This window comes from Poeciliopsis prolifica, unplaced genomic scaffold (genome assembly GCF_027474105.1).
Source record: "Poeciliopsis prolifica strain line A6 unplaced genomic scaffold, Auburn_PproV2 SCAFFOLD002, whole genome shotgun sequence".
NCBI lineage: Eukaryota > Metazoa > Chordata > Actinopteri > Cyprinodontiformes > Poeciliidae > Poeciliopsis > Poeciliopsis prolifica.
In genome coordinates, this window is record NW_026562377.1 from 6612176 (window position 1) to 6634458 (window position 22283).

At 36.1% G+C, this 22283-nt stretch overlaps 1 protein-coding gene across 3 annotated transcripts in view; it reads left to right on the top strand.

Annotated features, from left to right (window-relative positions):
* The window catches only part of rabgap1l (RAB GTPase activating protein 1-like), a 99343-nt gene that overhangs the window by 13402 nt on the left and 63658 nt on the right, over positions 1-22283 (top strand). For all 3 annotated transcript variants that reach the window (XM_055056686.1, XM_055056701.1, XM_055056690.1), the window contains exons 6-13: positions 694-851; positions 1385-1495; positions 4352-4418; positions 4710-4812; positions 5660-5826; positions 9749-9878; positions 15599-15692; positions 17676-17826. In XM_055056686.1, coding sequence (XP_054912661.1) covers positions 694-851; positions 1385-1495; positions 4352-4418; positions 4710-4812; positions 5660-5826; positions 9749-9878; positions 15599-15692; positions 17676-17826 — 981 coding nt within the window. The remainder of the gene's footprint in view (positions 1-693; positions 852-1384; positions 1496-4351; positions 4419-4709; positions 4813-5659; positions 5827-9748; positions 9879-15598; positions 15693-17675; positions 17827-22283) is intronic.

Genomic DNA, 22283 nt, shown 5'->3' on the forward strand with positions numbered 1-22283 from the left:
TTTAAAATGATTATTTTTCCTTCCAGCATCAGAAGCTCTTAATCCTGTCAATAATTTTGTTGCCATTACAGAAATGCAATGGAATCACAACAGAAATACAAATCTCTACAAAATAGTTTATTTGCATTTAGTTAAATAAAGCCGTCTGCTTTAGTCTGTGTTTTTATCTAATTATACAGCAAAATCTTACTACTCCATTTTAGTTCTCTGAAACCAATAAAAATGTTGAACTTTTTTTGTAACTACAAAATATGGACGACTCTTGTAATACTACTGATTATCTTGGCATCCACTCGAAGTTGAAAACAATTGGAGTTCACAACAATGTTAAAAAAGTGTTTCTGGACTCTGTTTTCTTTCTTAACTTAATTTGAAAAACTTATAAACATGCAAACAAATTATCCTGCAGCTCAAAGTCCAGCTAGTCTCAAAAAGGAAGAAGGGTGAAGACCAGCAGTTACTCATAGATGAATAGTAGAAATTTCCAAAGTGTTTCAAAAATATTTAGTCGTACCATCTATTGTTGGCCAGTTGGGGGCACTATTGTCTTTTATTTTTTTCCCCCCAATTTGTTTCTTTGATTTCCATGTTTATTTTTCATTCCGTTTACTTGCAAGGTATTTATTTTGTAATTTTTTTAAATATTTTCTCCCTTTCTTGTTTTTTCTGTCCTCTTTTGTTCTTTCCATTCAGGTCAGCCGCATCCTTTACAGTTTCTCCACAGCCTTCCGGCGCTCTTCACAACGAGCAGACATCAGGGACACAGCGCTTTCTGGTCCGCCTGACGGTGATCTCTACACCTTCACTGTCTCACTAGAGATCAGAGAAGATGATGGCAAAGGCAACTACAAGTAATTGGTCCACACACACAAATGCAAATCAAATGCACAAACGCAATTTCCTGTTTTGTCTTTTTAGTAACATGAAAATTTTGACTCTGCTAGCCTAATGATTGAAGACATAGTCAGCCAATTTTTTCATGTCAGTTGTCAAAGGTAGATGACTTTTGACATCTTAAGTAAAATGTAAATAAAATGGTAACAGTTACAAAGCAGCAGAGAATGAACAGAGTTAAAAAAAAAACAAAGCTATATTGAAGAACCCTTGGTAACTTTCACAATTAATATCATGTATTTGTGTATGCAGCAGTATAAAGAGACACAAATGATTTGTCATTGTCTGACTTTAGGCAGCTAGGATTACCAGAATTGTAAATGTATATTAAAAAAATTATTTCATTGTTTTGGCAAATAGAAAAAAAATTGTAATTCAAACTAAATCAGGAAAGATTTTGTTTGATTTGATGGCAGACACTTTGAGGAGAAGAAATGTCATATTGTATGTAAATAGCTGGTATTCATAACTCATATTTTTTTTCTCCCAGCCCAGTGCCAAAGGACAGGGATAAGTTTTACTTCAAGCTGCGACAGGGTGTCCAGAAGAAGGTGCTGGTTTCTGTTCAACAAATGTGCAACAAGGAGCTGGGCATCGAAAGGTTAGCATTAAAATGGTTTTCAGTGTAAAATAAACTCAGAAGTATAACATATTGAGCCAGGTACAGAACATGAAACTATCACAATGTAGTGTTGCAGTTGAACCCATAATACAGGCACAATTAGAGACTTTACATAAAATAACAAACTTACAATACAGCAATAATCAAGCCAATGAAGAGGCGAGATAGTAACTTTCTTAGCAAATGGGAAAGTTAGATACTGAGGAGCCTGATTATTTGCTAACGAACAGGTGGTTGATTGGAAACAGGGCGCAGCTATGAGGAAAGACCTGGCAGGCTAGCAGAAGGAAGAAAACTAATGAACATTGAAAGGAGCTGAGGAGGAAACCAAGTCAATATACCGATCTAAGAAACTGAATACAAAGGAAGGAGCTGTTCTAATGAGGTAAAGGTTGGATATAAACAAACAACAAGAAGTAAATCATGGACTGAACAACCAAATTGCCGTAACCGCCTCAGCAGACAAGAGCCGCCCTGATCCTCGTGAATCTGAGGTCTGAAAGTCAGTCAGTCTTCCTTACCAAGGAACATACATTCCAACTGATCCGAGTTACACACAAAGCTCAATTTATTATTCAAATTAGTTTAAAAGGTTTTCTAAGGACTTAATTGGGACCACCACCCGACCCTATCACTCAGCAGGTTCTTCCTCTGTCCTCTATGCAACATTAAAGATGCAAATCAGCTGGCCAACAACACTCAAACCCTCCAGCATACCAGGAAAAATCTCTTCCACATCCGTCGCCCTGAAATTGGGTGTTTTTAAAAACTGGATATTTAAATCATTGTCCTGAAAGGCTGACATTCGGTAATTCTACTTTTCTACATACCATTATAGAACCTTTCCTGACTTATACTTTAACTCATTTACTCCTTCTGTACAACGGAGGATTAACCCAGTTAATGGTGCACAAAACATTTATGGATTTAATTTTTATATGTTGGTATTTTGGAGAAATCCTTTATAATCAATATGAAGGATTTCAACATGTCTCCCTGTTCAAAAATAAAATAAAGAACCATAGAACATTCTGGGCTTACAAGCTCTTTAGTGCTTGCTTCTCATGAACTCAGTGAACAGTAGTGCAGACTATGTTTTAAAGTCACATTCAAATTTCTGCGGCCCACTGTTTAAATGTTTATATGCTTGAGTAACTGCAAAAACTAAGAAATTCCCCCTTTTTTATCTTCACACCTATGGGGCTTTCAGAGACAAAAAGTTGCCCTTTTTACATTGATTTTGACCCTTAGTTAATATATATGTATAATCATCTGTTCCTTAGGAATACAGTTTAGTTTTTCATAATACTTTGTCGCAGTCAAATGGTGTTAGACTTGTTCTCAGATTTCATCAGCATGTCTGACCATCTCTCTGACAGCAGTTTAGTTTCCCTGGCTGGAAACAACAAACGGATATTAACACAGTTCCACGGAGTAAAGACTTCAACAGTGACTTCAGAGAAGCAATTACTGTTGTTATTGGAGACCATTTAGGACGGTTGCTGCCTTTCTTCCCAGGAATAGAAACTCTCGGGGAAATTCACCCCACAATCAGACCATGCAAAAGCCTATGCATGTCTGTTAGAGTGTTAAACACAGCGTATCCACAGAATCGCGTCTCACCAGTGGCTGTTTTCATTGGGTCGACCAAGACATCAAAATATTCCACAACCAAACGTAAAGCCATCTGTCTGAAACTGGGTCATGCAAGCAGGGGTTTTATGTTGGGATAAAATTCCTCTAAGACAGCTAAAGATGCTTTAGCTAACTACAGAGATATGAGATGTGTACCTACATTTTCACACATACCTTTTTAATTTTGACTTTGCCTGTTTTGATTCTATGTAGATTGATGTAATTTGATGATTTGTGTCTCTAGTTCTAAGCTTGAGGCCACATTAGACATTTCAGATTATTCATGTCCAGATATTTAAAACTCTGCTATTGTAATTGCAATTGCTTTGACTATACAAATGTTGCTTCAGTGATTAACTAGACTGTAAATGGATCCTTATGCAGTTTGGGTCAGAAACTGGGAAAAATCTCTGCAGCATAAAAATGAAAGGACTTTACATTATGAAGAAATTATTTGAAGGAAATTGGGAAAAATCTCCCTACTCTGTTCATAATATAAGTGGCGAAAGGACCTAATGAAATCTCTCTTTTAAGTGAGATTTTGTAGCTCATTAAAGATAAATGAAACATGGAAAAGAAAATACACACAGTAGTGAGAACTTGATTAGCATTTGGACCTTTCATCATTACTACCCATGTTATTTAAACACCCATGAAATACAAGTTCAGAAAGCGTGTTTATTATTCCACAAAGTCCTGCAATTCTTTTAAGGAAATTGCTTAGTATATAACAATTGCTATTAAATAAATCCCACTGGTTGTTATTAAATGTTTCATTTTGTTATTTGCATTTGTATTGAAACATCTATTATCTTAGAGATGAAGCATTCAAGAAATTAGCTATCATCCAACTCTTAAGCTTTTATCAGAGCAAGATTAAAGACTATAACAGAGACCTCTTAGTCTATTTTTTATCAATTCTTGTTATGAAGATATATTCAAATTAATTTTCTAGTTTAAAGTATCCAATGGTAATTAGGCATAAATACAATCAGATGGTAAAGTACAAGCTAAGACGTTTGTCTGAAATGTCTTCAGAATAGATACGATGCTGTATAGATTGCATGGATTCTCATCTTCTTTTTTCGTCCATTTTCTTTTCTCTCTCAGCTAACTTGATTGATGAAGGCAGGCTGTAGCTCTGCCTTGGAATTAGTGGGTATTGATTTGTAAGTTGTGCCTCCTTTGTCTTCTGTTAAGGTGTTTTGGGATGCTGCTGAGTCCCGGGCAGAAAGTCTGCAATAGTGACATGCATCTTCTTGACATGGTATGTGCGACTTCATTTGACTCATTTTATTACTGGCCTTGAAGGAATGAATTATAACAGAAATCAATGCATGTGGCTGTTACTGTGAAACACCTCGTGGAAATCTGTTGATTTATCAAATAAACCATCTATTTTACTGCTTTTGAGACGGAATTAGTTTATAGAAACACGAAAACTGAGCAGCCTTTAATGGAACAAATCTGGTGTTATTGCATGATTAATAAGATGGTAGGTAAAAACATAAGTATTGCTGGGGATAAAATCTATTTTATTACACAACTCCTTTTGTAGGAATCAATGGGAAAGAGCTCAGATGGAAAAGCCTACGTCATCACAGGAACGTGGAATCCCAACATGGCCGCCTTCCAGCCTCTGAATGAAGACACACCTAAAGGTTTGTGAACCAGAAAAAAAAGATTTCTGGTTGGTTTAACAGTTTAACAGCCCATCCAGCCTTTTACCAACAGATTATTAGAGCCATGCTGTTATCCAGTAAGGGGTGTGGTGTCCATACAGTTTCTTAACTCAGTATTTGTATTTTAGGTGGAGCCAGCAAGATTAAACCCATTTTGGGTAACCTTTATTGATTAAAAGCAAAGTTTAGAAAACCTTCCACTAGATTCATACTGAAACCCTGAAACCTCTATTTATTGTAATTCTTAGTAGCAGTGTGAACTATTGTTACTTTAGTTTTTTATTTTCCCTATGTCTATTGTTGTTATTTTCACTGTAACTGTTATGGATGTAGTTAATGAATATTAGTATTTCTTAATGAGGTTAATGTTTATCTGAGGGAATTGTATTTATCTTTGCTTTTTCCTTCATCAGTACTCTCCAGATAACGCGCCAGTGTTGGAATTAAACAACATGTACACTTATTGTAGGTCAAATGTCTGAAAGGAAGGATTGTATTAATAAAATATTAATAAGATGTAAAATGTGAACTGGGACAGGAATGGATCTGTGTATATGTTTGTGAAAGACAGTTATTGGAAAATAAATGAAAAGTTAAAAAAAAAAAAAATTGACACTTAAAACTTTATTTGGGAGTTTAAATGTGAAACATTTTCTATCTAGGAGGTACTGATGCTTTAACAGGTTTTTATTCTCTGTTATAGTGTAAACCTAATGCTTTTATTTCAGCTTTATCCAAATAAACAAGTAAACAGATTTTAGTGACTGAATTTAGTGAGAAAACAAACACAGACATTAACTTTATGTTTGTTTGTTTCCGTCTCCAGATAAGCAGGTCTACATGACGGTGGCGGTGGACCTGGTGGTGACCGAAGTGGTGGAACCAGTTCGCTTCCTGTTGGAGACTCTCGTCAGGGTCTATCCGTCAAACGAACGCTTTTGGTACTTCAGCCGAAAGACCTTCAGCGAAACGTTCTACCTCAAACTGCGGCAGGTTGGTTTGCTGCAACTATTGATATCTGCTCCCCTTACATGTTGAGCCTTTATATATTCTTTTATTCTGATTAAATATGTTGGCTGATGAACCTACGCGACATGTGGGTGTGTATGATTCACTGACTGTGAAATGCTTTGTGCCCGGGCATCAGTCAGTGGAAAAAAGAAGCTCAATAATGAAGTGTTGAGGCATAAAGACACTTTGTTCTTCATTTGGTTTCCTTTTTTTTTACTTTCTTGTTTTATACATTTGAACAAAAACAAAATATACTTATATGTTTGCTTTTCATCAATGTCTTTTTTATTATTTTTTAGTACTGGCACATTGTCGTCGAAGCTGTGTTAATATCTACAGGAGAATAAATCGCTCAAATAAGCTGGATTTCCTTGTGATGCTTGGATTTTGAAATCTTTCTATAAAATTTGAGAATCAGTGTTTGGAAAACTAGGGGTCCTATTTTCCTAAACAATGATTTTGTTGCATTAAGTAAAACTGTGTTCCTGGTCATTTTGGTCAGCAATGATTTTTTAACCTTTTCTAAAATATAGAGCAGTAATGTTTGTGTTGCAGCAGAGCCAATGCATTTAGGCATCATTAAATATTTAAAAAGCCAACCTGAGCAGGTCAGTTCAGCTGATTGAGTCTCAGTGGTAGCTTCTGGCAACAAATCTGTCAGCCGTCAGCTATCAGTGATTTATTGTTTTGCAGTTTTACTCGGGTCATGTTAACTTTATTGACTTATTTCAGAATTGGTGTCAGGGGGATGAAACGGCCCAGATTGTGTTATTTCTGAACTCAATCTATTCTCCCTAGACAGGCAGAGTTTCATTTTGGAGGGTAAGTATTGTGATGTAGAGGTTCACAAAGCAGATTGGAAATATGTGCAGTGCTTCCATTGCTTTTTAAATACTTAGTAAATGATTAATCTTAATGTATATTGAACATTTCTATCTAACATTTCTATCTCCACAAAAGGTATTCACAAAAGTAAAGTGCTAAAGCTGGAAAAGAAAAACGGAATAAAAAACAAAATAGAGATTCACCAGTCATGCAGTCTGACCAGTTTTCTGCTGGTGGTTCAACAAACTGTTAAGCCATAAGCTTCCTCTTCTCTGTTTTAGAAAGCAAATCTTTTAGTTGGCCATAGGGAGACCTGGTGAATCAGTGAGGTGTGGGGAAGCTTTGGATTGTGAAAGCTAATAAGAGGCTTTGTCTCATTATTTGCTTTTGGGTAATTAACAGCAGCGCTTTGACTCGTTCGCCTGATTGCTTCTCTTGTTATCTCTTCAGTAAATGGAAGGGTGCTGGGCTAGTTCTGTGGTTCCAAGCTAATTAAAAGATAATATTGTGTAGAAGTTTTCACTGCAGATGACAATCAGAGGTGGTGCAAACACAATAAATATGCAATCTTCTTGCCTTATTTTGGGAAGGAAAACATTAATATGAAGTACCATTGACCCGTCTGTTAACCTGTAGGACTTGTTTGCTCAACTACTTACTATTCTTTTAAGCAAGCCTGTCAGTGCTGAATGTTCTTCCTTTAATAAACCAAAACAACTGAAATATCTCCAGTAATAATATAGATTCTGAAATAAAAGGAGAAAAACTAAATTTTTCTAAAAGGAGCTGGGTCGCCCAGAAAACCAGAAAGGTCTATTTAATATCAAGACATTTTATTAATAGTGGGGGTCAGAATCTTTTAATTTATTGCATATTTTATATTTTTATTTTTTATTTTTATTCATATATTTGTTGCATGTGAGATTTTTGGAATGTTTAATTACTAAGCTACAAAAGGGACAAACATATACTTTGAAAATATAATTCTGTATTTATAATTCTTTATAATTTCTTGAGACTCATTATCTCATTTACAAGAAAGACCTGTTACATACATAACAATAAAATAACGTAACATATGCTTACTTACCCTCCCAATATTCATGATAAGATTATCGTGATCACTTCTTCTGACTTATTTCTAATAGACAGGCTTGTTTTAGATATAAAACGTATACTTTTAAATATATTGCTTTAATTTTTTAAATAAATATTTACTAGGTATAGAAAGAATTAACATATTTAAGTTTTAATAAATAAATGTTTATTGTCAGTACAATTTAGCAAAACTGTAAAATCAACTGAATTTGTGGACAATCATAAAACTTTTATAAATGCATCAATCTGCACAAAAAAGCACCAAAATGTGTCTTTTGTAGATGTAATATTGTTTTAGCAATTAATCAGTAGAAAACCTTTTGTGCACATAAATTGCTATTACGCAACTTCTCTTGATGCATTGATTATTGTTGCATAACTCAAAATCCATGTCACATACATCCCAGGAGCCTTTTTTTTTTGTCCACATTTCCTTGTTTTTAAATCAGTGTGAATCATTTATGTAGTTCACTAATCTCTTTGAGAGGCCGCTGAATACCAAAGCAAATTATTTCTTCAAGTGTCTGTAAATTATTTTTCCAGAAATAGTCCAGGCTGGATATCCTCGGCTATTTTGAGTTGTCGGCTCTGGCTTGAGTTAGTCATTAGAAGCCATGCGAGTGGGCGGATCAATGCAGCTCTCTAGGTGCATTGATCTAGTGCCCATCTCTTCCACCTTTTTCTCTAGGTGGAAGAGATGGGCACTAGCACCAAAGTAATTGAATAGACTAGAAATAAACATCAGCTGCCTGTGACACAGAAGGTCAGATCTGATGGTATCTTTGCTCACTTACACTTTCATTATTGCCTTTAGGTACATTTAAGACCTAGTTTTAGTTTTTCAGAGACGAATTTTGTGTTGAGTTAGATTCTTCATTAACTGTAGTTGTTAACTTAGCAATTAAACAATGTTATAATTTTAAATTTTGTTTAATTTTAAATTTTCTTAATCAAGCTGTGATGATTGAATCAAGTTCTTTATGTCCTCTACCTGCTCATGTTGCCAAAATAATCTTGATCTTGCTGCTTTACAGTCGGTTTTGACATGCATCTGTTATTGTTTTTTAAAACAAAAGCACAAAAAAAAACAAAATAAATGTGTAGTGGCCAGATATAACCTTCATATTCATGAAAAATATGTATCTCCTTCAGAAAGAGATACAATAGTGTGAGAGTATTCATAGTAAGATGCTGTGTGTCCTGTGTGTTTCTTAGCTTCTCAGTCAAATATGTGTAGCAGACTTTCAATAAGAAGGAATCCTTTTGTTTTATGCAGCTTAATCTCACAGAAAATTCTGCAGTTTTCTAACAGTAACATTTTTGTTTTTTGTTTTTTTACCTTCCTTATCATCATTACCTGGTGTCAAGATAAGCGTGCGTCCTTGTCCACCTTTGCTTGTCACAGTTCCAGTTGTTTTAAGCTTTCAGCTGTTAATTATTGCTTTGACGTTAGGTATGGACAAGTAGAAGAAATGTTCTTGTTGCCATTTGTTGGGTCTTGTTGAACAGCAGAAATCTGGCTAACTTCTGTGGCATTTTCTCTTATATTTTTCATTTCAAAAAGTGAAAGACAAAGAGAAATGGTTAATAGTCACCTTGTTTTTATACTGCAAGCAAACAGGAAGTTATAGATGTCATTAGACTCTCTGACCACTTAAAATATTATAATATGAATTGAAAAAGTGCTTCAGTTTTATAGGAATCAACAGGTGTTTTATTTTATTTTTTTACCAAGTGACTAAATGACATAGAAATTCTACATTCTACTTGTGAAATTATTTGTACTCAGTGGTGTGGTGGACAGCCTCACTTCTGTCAGTCTGGTCCAGGGTATAAAGGAACTGATCGCCATCAGCGTGTGAAAATGTGCACGAATGAGTGAATATGGTATAAAGCGCTTTGGAGTTCCTTTGACTTGATAAAGCGCTATACAGGTTCAGCATTTAAACATTTGTGATTATGTGTTTGTTTGTTGACACAGCAGGCCCCTGACAGGGTGAGTCAGAGTGACTCTGTGTATGAAGTGGTGAGCCTTCAGAGGGAAGCAGAAAGAAACGTTGAAGAAAGGGAGCAGGTCACCTCCCATAATGAGGAAGAAGATGTCGATGAAGGTATGCTCCCTTTTTTTGTTTTGTTTTTGTTCAGTTTTATTTTATTTTTCATTGTTCTGGGTTCTTGGATTGAAACAAAATAAACCAGACAGAGCTTCACAATAACTTGTCCTTCATAGTGAGATTGAAAATTGCACAAACATAACAGCATTCGCTCTACAAATTTGTTGTCCTTTCAGTACTGAGGAGAAACATGTTTACTTTCCTAAGCACAATAAAAGGAGAGTGATTCACCAATAAGTTGTAGAATCGACGTTTACCTTCTCTTATTATTTTGCTTTCAGTGTGTATCATAAAGCCTTTTTAAATTGAACTTCATATTGCAAGTGTTCGTTTTCTATAAAGAGGGACAAGCACCTTCAAACTGTCCTTCTGCAGAAAAGCTTTGATAAAAACCTGTGTGTACACTTCAGTGACAGAGATTCATCAACATTAAAGCTTAATTCGGTTGGGCAAGCAAACACTGGCTAGGCAGCGTACATATTCATGCATGAGTTCAACATTGTTGATGTCGACCGTGGATTTGTTGATTTTGTCCACAGTATTTAGCTGCGGGTCCAGTCAGGGGGGTATTTGTGTGATTATCCGCACTTGTGAATGTGTCCGTGTCTCAACCAGAACCCGGCCCAATCCTGTTAACGCCTGCAACACTGCAGCGTCAACAACATTAAAGAGCCTTTATGTGCTGCTGTTTGGATGAAGTAAACAGCCTCCTTTAGTCAAGGACACCATTTGTTCGTATTTCTCTTCAGGTTCAATAACACTATTGAACCAAAAACTAGGATTTGGGCCGCTGAAAGAAAAATAAATCTGACTTTTTCCTCAGAATTCTTAAAAAAAAAAGACACGCAATTAAGAAATAAGATCAAGTGATATTTTAATTTTACTAACTTACTTTCCTCTGACTGGAAGTAAAATTAATATTTTGGAGTTGCACATCTGTATGTAACTTTATCATTTCAGCAATTATATCCCTTCTACAATGTACTGTCACTTAGGAAATAGACTTTTCATTTCCTGTCAGAAACAGACTTTTTGGTAGAAAGGAACAGATTTTGTATCTAAATCTGCCCTGGTGAGAACAATGCTATTTGTTGTACTTTAAACACATGTAAAAAAAAAAAAAACAATTTAAACAATACAGACATAATCTACCTTCTTGAATCATTTGGAGCGTATTACTTTATACATAACCAAACTAGATTGATATATTTGCATTATTTTGGTGTAATTTTCTTTAATCGTTTAAGGTTCGTGTCTACTTTCCCATCCTTTTGATGTTGTTACGCTGTCAATTTTCGCACAAATAAAGAATTATTCTAGAGTTGTCTAGTCTGATCAAGAATATAAAAAAACCTAAAGTGGAACTCTAGATGTATTTTTTACAACACATCTGACATTAGCTTTTCTCTACCTGAACAGAGTTATCCATCAATTTTTTTTCTCTCGAGAAAGTTGGTGAATGTATAAATTTGACCTATTTAGCAGACTGGTTATTTCACCGCCAGTAACAGCCGCCTTTGCCGAAGGAATGAAGCCAAAACAGCAGTAATATTAACAGCCCCAGAAAGACTCCAGAGGTTCCCAAACATGACCCAGTTTCAGGCACTTCACCACAGGCTAAATGCTGCAGGTGTCTCGAGGTCATCATTCAGACTGCACACTGTATGATAACACTGATTTTTAATGGATCTGTTTATTTTGCAGCTGTGTTTGTGTGCATAAATGTGAGCATATTCTTATATATCCACAGAGGACATATCCATCCAGTTTAACTTTTAATAATTTGTTGTTTTACAGCTACAACCTTTTATTTTTTAACTGATTAGACCAGCCTGAGTTAGCAAATACTTCAAATTAGATGGAAATTTGAAAAAGATTTACATACAAAACTCTAAAGAGTGTGAATATGAATTACTCTGCATGTATTTAAGAATTTCAAAATGAAAGAGGATAGAACACATCGCATAAGAAAAGTTAAGTTTGGTGTTTTCCTAAATTTTGTTATTAAGTTTGTCCTCAAGCCTCAGAAATTGAGGCTTTATTCTCCTGTTTGTATAAACAGTCTTCAGCTATTTTCTCCTTGAAGTGGTATAAAGTATTTACCCAATAAGAGAGAGAAATAGTCTGTTTTGTTCCTGTCTGTCGAGTCACTCAGTCACGAGGCATCCGCCAAGGCTGCGTCTGACTCCTTTCAGCCGGCTCTGTGGACAGCATCCACAAACCTTTTTCAGTGACGCCCCTCTCCTCTGCCACTGCTGAAAATCGGAGGCTATCAGGGGGCTGTGAAGCTGGTGGTCACTTTTATTGTAATACTAATGAATACAAATACTGTCAAAGTAGATGCCACAGCAGCAAACACATTTAAATGTAATTCTGGTTAGGGGTTTTTCAGCTGAAAAGTAGAATGGGAAATTGGTTTGACATTGACATTATTTTTTTCTACGTTCTTGGACAAACATGGTTATGTCTCCAGCCTGACTCCTTTTCTGCTACATTTTACTCTGCAAGTGTTATCTTTATGATACACGGAAGAAATAGCTTCTTGTTGTAACAAACCCAGTCCATTTGTGACTTCATCCTCATACAGATTCTGTTTTAATCCCACACTGAATGTGCCTGCCCCCCATCACACATATAGGTAATAGTAATGGTCCTTGTCTGCCCGGTTCCTTTCATCACCTGGTAAGTTGGCAGCAGCTTTGGACTCGTGCTTTCTTGCCACGTGGCTCCAACAAATCTGAGGATGGAGGCAGGAGCTTTATGTTGGGTTTCTGAAACATTTGAAAGGCTTCATCAAGCATTTATAAAGACCTGAAAAGCTCCTGCTGAGGCTGTGAGGATGTTGGAGCCGCAGCGCATTCAGCATAACCACTTGCCTTTACTCATTTTGAAATGTCAAGGCCTGAGTAAGAGCCTTAAGCAGGAATGAGCTGTGCCTTTAAACTCTCAGAAAGGTTGCAGTTGCGTTTTATTGTTCAGTTATCTCTGAGGACCTGTGTTTTGTCACTTTAAATTTCTTTTTACTACATTTTTGTTTCTTTTATGCTTGTGTGACTTCTGTTTCTTTCTGATATTGCGACACTGTTAAAAAGGAACTTTAAACATTTCGAAAAGGACTATGTTACTTGTATTCCTCACTTTGCAAAGAAGGCAAACAGGAAATATGCATTTTAACTAGTGCTTGGAATTATAAATGTTATGGTTGATAAGAATATTTTGTGGTGTAATGATAAAAGTGACAATGAAAAAATATCACATCTGACTTTGTCACTGCATATAGTTGAACACAAATACTTCTTTCAAAAATAAAACTTTTCAAATCAGTTATTGAAGTAGTTTTATTATGTTGTATTTAACTAACACATAATGGCTCTTTTTAATCACATTTCAGCATGTATTAATGGCCTTATCAGACAATCAATATAAATGATAATTAAGAAATCAGTCGACATCAAATATTGAGTTTTCAAACATTATCAATAAGTGCTAATTTTTATCATTTGTTTTTCCTGATAAATAATACAATAACATCTCTTGTGATACTTGACTTTTATAGAAGAGTATAAGTACAATTAAGTTCGGCGAAATAGTTTAAAATCAGTGTCACTTTGATTTACTGCAGTACACAACATATCTGGCAATATTTAAAATCTGTTCGTTATCACTATGACAATGTTCAACTGTGATTTTTATTAGATGTTTTTCGACAGCTGGATCAGTGAATCCAGAATGTTAAGTTGTTTTTCCAACACAGTGCAGAAGTTGACGGCATCTTTGACAAGTTCGGTTCCAAAACAAAGAATAAAATTTCGTTCACACTGCGGATCTTGGTGCTCAATTCCCATTTCTCCGTCACTCTTGATGGTAAACAATCAGCGCATTCTGTAATTTTATTCTGTGTGACAGGAGTTTAACTGATGCATTGGAGAAAATGAGTTTTCAGTAAATCACATGCAGAAGGGCAATGGTTGCTATAGAAATCTATACTATTGATGGTCCCAATATTTCTATTTTATACATTGATTGCATGGCACCAGCCACGATACATCGAATATATTAGTTATATTGCCCAGCGCTGCATTGTTTATATGCAGGTTCATAAATCAATGAACTCGTACATTTACTCATCTGAGTTCAGGTCTGAGGAAGGCACTATGATGAAGACTACGATTGTGGACTTTGGTACTCAATCTGCCGCTGCGTCTCTTGTAAAAGGCGAGTTTTTTACAGGCTAATATTCCTGTCAGACTGTTACTTATCAGCCTTGTGTTTCAGTAGCATAGTAATTAGCAGCCTCGCTTTGCCTCTATGAAGAGAGACGCCTGTAAACACCAGCATTCAAGAAATGGAGTCGCAGACCTCTGCTTAATAATATACCCAGATATGTAAAAAGATTCTGTATCATCATAGATGAAACTTAGAGATGAAGCATCTGGTGCACATTATTAATTTCCTTTTGGGATTAATAAAATATTTTTGAATTTGAATATGTATGAAATTTACACTCGTGCCTCTCAATGGTTGCAGTAATACCACTGTTATAATATTATTTAATTTAGAGTAAACTTAGCAAATTTAGGTTTGTTCCAATGAAGATCGACTCACCTGAATATGACTACTGCTTAAAGTTGCTCCTATCACAGGATAGTTCAACTTGTTTTCTGATTTATTCAGGCATCTTAAAAGTCACAGATTGTGTGCAGAACTTGAACTTTCATCCCAATATGGTTTTACATTTATTATATATAGAAAACGAAAATCATAGAGTCCTTTTGCAGTAACTTTTAAACCTTTCATCCCAATGAATATGCACTATAAAAAAACTGTCAAATTTCCAGCATTGACATGAGATTCATTTAATTTTCTTCACATTTAGACCCAAATAAATAATTAGTCTTTACTGTTTGTCACTCTGCAATGAGATTAAAGCCATACACATCCACATGTTTTTATATTCAGAAAGATATGTGACAAGAAACTACTGTATATAACACCATGTGGAACATAACCACTATTTTCAGTGTTTTATTTCTGCTTTATCTGCTTTCATTTTTTAAATGTGAAATGCCAGCTAATGAAACCATTGACTGCCAAAAGGATATTTATGTTCCTTTTTTTTGTCATTTTGCTTTTTTGTTCCTGAAATACATTTCAGCACTTGTCACAGCATATGTTAAAGCAGCCTTACAGTCTGCTTCAAAAGACAAGTGGTTGGCCGTGCTGATTGCCTCTTGTCTGCCTCACGAACCAGCAGCCAGGAGAGCAGTGATAATGGAAGGTGTGGGCACTGTGCATGCACTCCTGCTTCCATTAACTGTGTGGGTTCAATACCAGCTGGTTTTAAAATGTGCTGCAAGACTCAAAAAGGGTTTAGATTGATTTATTATTTAATACCTAATATATATTTTGCAATTTCAAAGTAATTGTTGTCCCTCTTGAGTGATGGCTCCCACAAAAGCTTCCACTTTGAACGCAAAATTTTTGCACCTGACCTTCATGAGGATGAGAAATGGCTTTGGCAGTTAGCAAAATTTTTCAGACTTCTTGAAATGAGTGGCAAAGCATCTGAAACAATCCTAAGCTGCACATTTTTCTGACCTTACTGGACCAGCTGGTGACACAAAATAAACATGTGCACAGTTTGTGTACAACTACACAACAGTTTTATCTAATGAAATTAGATTAATGTGTTTCTATATACATCTTGTTTTCTGCAGATAGTGACAGCGAAATCTCCAGTGGGACTGGAGATGTCTCCAAGGACTGTCCGGAGAAAATACTGGAGTCATGGGGAGCAATCCTCACTAGATGGTAGGGCAACTAATGAGAAAAAATCTGAACACAGTGATGTCAGAAACATTAAAATAGATTGACATGGGAACATGTTTCTTGAATCTTGACAGCTGAAGTGAAGAGTAAGGTTAGAGAGCAGTTATGTTTGAAAAACTTGGTAGCAGTATTATAATTGGGTTCTTGTTGAGATCACTTTAGCCTTTACAGACTATTCAATAAATTTAAATATTTAATCAATTTATTTTAGGAACTTCATCACTAAGTGAAACACAGTATGTTAATTACACACAGACGGACCTTGGAAACCTTTATTTCTGTTAATTATGGTAAGTGACTGAATGTTTGCTTTGACTGGAAACGCAAACATTCAGTCTTTTTACAATCAGTTAATTGGCTATGTTTTCTTGGTCATATACAGAAATGTTGCTGTTTTAGCAGTGCTAACTGCTCTATTAGCTAATATAAGATACTAAAGCAGATTTTTATTAAACCTGATGTTTGACAGTATAATGATTTTAACACCATTTCATTTTAAATTGCAGTGGCACAGTGCCTGGGGGGCAGCAGTTAACTTTTCATGTCAAATGTCCCCGTCAGAACTGCATATCACTGAATTAGTCTGATGTAACAAACTGTTCGTTCCAATGCATTTTCCTTCAGTAGGCAACTTTGCTTCATACAAAACTAAAACCTTAAAATACATGTTTGCTTCCCCACTAAATTTGCATTTTGCTCTTGTAAAAAGAATGAATAGGACTGGACTCTATTAAATAATGGCTAACTGTATATATGTTGTACTGTATATGTTCTCTATGCTACTAGGACATTTGGTAATCTTTTAATTCTGGAATAAAAAGATATTTTCGATTGACAGCAATATGTTCCGGTGAAATTATAAAGAAACTAATATTAGGTTGTTGAATTGGATCCCCCAGTCAGCTGCATAAACTACAACTAGGATCTACTTAAACAATAAATACTGTGTAAAGTAAGATATGGGGTAGAATCAAATACGTTTCTATGTCTGCCTACCACCTTTTCAAACAAATGGTTGCATTAGTCTGTGTTAATTATTAGTTGTTTGAATGTGAACATGTTTGAAATAATCAACATAAACCAAATTAAACCCAAGCAGAAATACATTAACACATTGTGTTTATCAGAAACCATACAGTAATTGGAACATTCACCAATATTATTGCATAATGTTTGTTTTCTTAATGTCATGCAGCCCTGATCCTCTGCATCAGGCACGGTGTGTCATTTCCTTTGCAGCCAGCTTTCTGCTAATGGTTGTGTAGCAAATTTAAATCTTGTGCAGATCTACTAATAGTTAGCTAGATAATATTTGACTTCCCTTTGGTCTTTCTCATGGTGTTGAAGAGATGTGAATGGAAATAACTGGTTATGGACAAGTGGGCTTTATAGGAGCAGGAACATCTTAGATAGTTTAACCTGCATCTCACATGATCGTGAAAATGTTGGCTTGTTTGTAAGGGATCAAATCAATTGCATATCAAATCAATTACATTCAGACCAAATCTTAATTTCTACAGTACCAGAAAATTGGCAACTTTCAATTTCTTACTAAATGTCCAAACATACAGTATCAGCAGAAGGAGCAGAAAAAAATATATATTTCTGGAATTTCAACACAATCATATGAACCATTGGTCTATTGCTTTTCAGATGCCTTTCATAAATGTATCATGATCATTAAAAGCATCATTACACTGAGGAGAGTCTGTCTTTTTCTGGATGTAATGGGTCTGGATATAGTAACAGTCACAGTGAAATTTACAGAGGTAACTATACGTAAAAACAACCAATTAAGCAACTACTTAAATTATGATTGTGCTTCAGAAAAAAAGCTTAGGGCATTTCAATGAGTCATTCAATGAGTCATCTTAAATTGTAAACCACAAATTGTTGACAAAGAATTGCTGGAGCGGATTTTGCAGCTGAAATTGAATGGCGTTTTAAATTTTTTTTTTTCAAAAGGCATGGGAACCTGTCCACTCGTCCGAAGGGTTTGCCCTCGTTGGTCCGCAGTGGCATTCCCGAGCCACTCAGAGCCGAAGTCTGGCAGCTGCTGGCCGGTTGCCACGACAACCATGACCTGCTTGAACAGTACCGCATCCTCATCACCAAGGTAATGCACAGACACCTAGACCTGGAGAGACGGCTCCTTTCAGGAATTTGGTTTTGTGATAGAAAACCTTTTACGAAGCTCATCCAGCACAGGCTGACAACTGATTGTATCATTTCGTTCAGTTTCAAATGTAGAACATTTTTAGTCACCTACTTATCTATGGTGGTGCACATTCTATTTTCTCAATGTTTCACTAACAATTTTCTTGAAAAATACTCCTGTTGTTCAGGTTCCTTTTCGTAAGATATCAGAAATATGAAAACATATTAGGCAACTTTTTGTAGTGCAAACAAACAGCTGCAGCATCAGTGGAGTGTAATTCTTTTGCTTGTTTGTTTTTCAAATCCCAGCAATTTATTAAACATGAGTTCATCAGAAACCGTTTAAATAGCTCCGTTTGTGAGCACAAACACAGAATCTGAATTTCACATGTCCAAAGTGTACAGTCACATGCTTTTATTTCTAGTCAGTCTTGGAAGTTTTTGTTGTGTTTTCATGGAGAGCTGCTGACTTGAGTTATTGAGAGAGTACAAAGTGTTTTCTATTTGTGTTCTCCAGCACTTGCAGCATCAGTGACACTGTTGTTCGTTAGAGCCGTTCCTCTGAACTTTGTGGCAAGTCAGAGATCACTTCAATTTAGCTGTGACATTTAAGTGCATGCACTGCTGTTACAGCTCAAAGTGACCTTTTGCCCCCCAGAGAGCTTCCAGGAATTCAAAATGAATTGTTAGACCTTTTATATTTAGCACAGTTTTAGCTGTGTCCCCACACTTATAAACCTATCTTTCACGAGTATGTTTGAGTTTATTGTGGTCAAGATGGCCCACACCTTACACAAATGCTGTGTCATTTCACTAGACAGTGGTGAACTACTTCAGAAAGTTTGAAGTTGAGCACTTATGTGGAGTGGAAACAGTCAAAGCTTTATCTAGTTTCTGACATTAAGGTTTAATTCCTCAAGATTTTCTCACAAACAAGTTTTACCTTCCTAAAACAGCCAATTCATTTAGAGATTTTTCATTTTTACAAGGTCGTGCAGACTTCACACAAGTGCCTGGATGCAGACTTTAAAATGTGAAATAAAGAAACACTCTAAAATAAATGTGAGTTTCAACAATAGTTAAACAGTGTTAATTTTAATAGCTCTGTTTCCTCATTGTTTGGTAGAGAAAGGCTCAGGACGCCATACGAAGAAAATTACTGTAGTTATGGAAAATGTGTTGAAAATAAAGAAAGTGTGTTTACTGGGTATTGTTAAACTCTGAGACACTTAATTTGTGCCATTCTAAGGTTGTCCAGAAGTACCTTTTAGATAATACATTTAATCAAAGTTAAGGTAGAAGTTTCAGATTAATGTCCAGATGCAATGACCAGCTCTGTGGTTGAAATATGCTGCTTGACTAACTGGAGACCCTCCTCAGCTTTATAGACGATCAGATACTATTTCGCACAAAGCTGGGTGAAGCTATTTTCTTTGATCAATAGGCAGATAGAGAGAGAGCTGAGACATGAGAGCAGATCCAGAAATATGAGGCTGTTGTGATTGAAAGGAAAAGTAAAGAATAATATCAATAATCCTTTACTTTACTATGCTTATCATCTGAGAGAGTGTTGTTTTTCTCTGCTGTCCCTCTTTCTATTTCTCATACCTTTACATGTTGCTCTGGGACAACTTACTTTTTTTTTTTTATCGTGATCTCTTTAAGTCTGTTCTAATTCTCTCGTATTTTCCTCGTAGTTCCATCATTTGGTTGTGGCTGGCAGTTCTTCCTCTGCATCTTATCGGAGCCCTGATTCATTGTTGCTCTGCCTAACTCCGCTCTCCCCAGCTGCTTTCTTTACCTCCCTCACTCTTCTTACATAACAACAAACCTCTGTTGTGGAGTGCATTCTTTCTCTTTCCTCTGTCTCTGCCGCACCCACATCCTCTGTCTTGCAAGAGTAGTGATGGTATTGATAGGCGGTAGGCTGAGCTATTATTAGCCGCACCAAATGAATGGAAGTGAAGGTAGATGGAGAAGGGAGAGTGAGGGGAAAGAGACAAATGGCAAAAGCTATGTGGAGCTGGCTAATGTCTGTGCTTAGAGATGACTTTAATGCTGACTGAACTCAAATGGGATTGTTAAACTTATTTGGAGAAAGCTAAGCTACATAGATAGTGTTTTCTATCAAACATTGTGCTTGGAACAGAAAATGAGGTCTTTTATTCATCAAGGAATTTGAAGGTGACTCATTATGTTTCCTTGGACAAGTTAGGTTGGGATAGGTTTATGACCTGCACAAGACATGTTCATTACATTTTTTGTGCAAAATCATTCTTGAATATTCAAATTTTTGTCAGCAAATTTCTGCCTATTGAGCTTCACTTATAATGAGCTGTTTTTGGATATCTAGTCACTTTAAATCCAAGGAAGCTGCTGCTGATGATGCTCCCGAGCTCAACATTTACACTGGCACTGCAAACAGAGGCCCAGTTATACAGCTGTACATCTTTGAAAAGCATTAGTATAGCCTCCTACACAATCAACAAGAATGCACCAAGTAGTTTCTGGATGGTAAGTCAACAACAACTTGTCTTTTCCAGCAGGAATTGTACAGCACATACAGCGGTAAAACCAGCTGACCAGCCATGCTGGAGCTCCGATTGGGTTGCTAGGTAACGGCGCTCTGCCTGTCAATTGTGACTTAACAATCAGGATTTTTATTGAAACGCCTAATTTTTCAGACACCAAAAAAACATAAACTTTTTGCCAAAAACATTGAGATATTTTTTAAAGCACTTGGTCTGTTTTTAAAAGCATTTGAGACCCAAGTGGAAGTATAACATTATACCTCTTTAATGTGCATAGTCACGTTAAAGAGGTTTTAACAATATGTGCATCACATCCAGTTTGCTTGACATCACCATCACTGCTGTCATGCTTACTATTGGACTGGACTCTTTTTACTCACAGCAACAAATACTGTCCATGTCACACATAACTTTGCCTCAGGGCAGCTCAGATTTTTCTCTGGATGTGCAGCTCTGTTTGGAGAAAGAGTTAGAGGGGTTGCTGTTGACATTTGAACAACCTACGTATCCCAGGAGCTGAACAAGCTCAAGGTGTGCAGCCACGCTTAAACCCCCGGCTTAAAAAAGCACAGCCAGCTATTTCTAGCCCTGATTTTCCAAAAACCAATCTTGCTTAAAGCATAGGCGTTCTGCTAAGTGAGGGTCAAGAACCCTCCTCCTCACGTTTGATGGCTGTAACCAGAGGCCCGGAACAGCAGTTCCCACCGCCGCAGGCGGTATGGGGCTGAAGGTCTTTCAAGGAGAGCGTTTCGTCAAGGAAATTGATTTTTCTTTTTCCTTTTAACTTCAGTTTCAATCATTCAGCCATTTGCCTTAGCTGGGAAAATATTGGCACTGATGAGCAGAATATATGAGCTTTTGTACAAATCTTTGGTAATAAAGATAACAAAAATCACAACTTTGAAAGCCTTTAATCTCAGACTATTAATACAGGTGTGTCCTAATAAATGAGAATATCAAAATATCATCATAAAAGTGAAACTCATGTATATATTAACAAATAGATTTGTACTTCAGACTTCTATTTATTAACTTTAAAAATGTTTTATAGCTACAAAATTTTCTTTTCGGAAAATGTAAAATATTACGCACACAAAAAAAAAGTTTTATAAAAATTCAAGCATTCAGAAAACTCCTGATGACATTTCTACAGCAAAAAGCGAGAAGCTGGCTAATCAGAGTGCAACTTCTAGGAATACGATATGAAAATTAAGTGGAAGGAAAATGTGTGGCTGGAACAAGAATAACTGCAACATTGTGATGTGTGTCATTGGACATCTTACTTTATTTTGGCAGAGTAAATAATGGCAGTCATCAAAATTCGATTAGATATGATTACATTTCTTTGTTGTTGATGAGTTCTGTTTAATCTTTGTTTAAAACCTATAATTAAGCTTTTTAGCTGGTATGATTTTATGCCATCAAAACTGTGTTACAATACTCTTACAGCAGTGCAGGTTGTCTGTGATGTCCCACTGGAAAGAAGTACTTCATCAACTTTACTGTTTGGACAGTCAGATTATTACTACTATAAAAACATTATTCTCACTGGTGTAAGGCTCAGGGATTTCCCACAAACTGCATGTCACCAAATGGAAAGGGATTGCCACTTTTACAATGTAAATAAAGCCGTCGTGTTTAAAGAGCTGCACAATCACAATACTAAAGTAGACCATGTAATGCAGATAAAAAGCTCCGTTTTACGGCGCTGATTTCATTGAAGTATCCGGTGACATTAGATGCTTAATATTCTGCATAATATTTATGTTTCGGCCACTCGCCAACTTGGTGACAGTCTTCATTGTTGTCATTCACTCAAACATAGCAACAGCCGTGTTGCCCAGCTGTAATAATACTACGCCCCCGCCTGATAACCCACACGCAC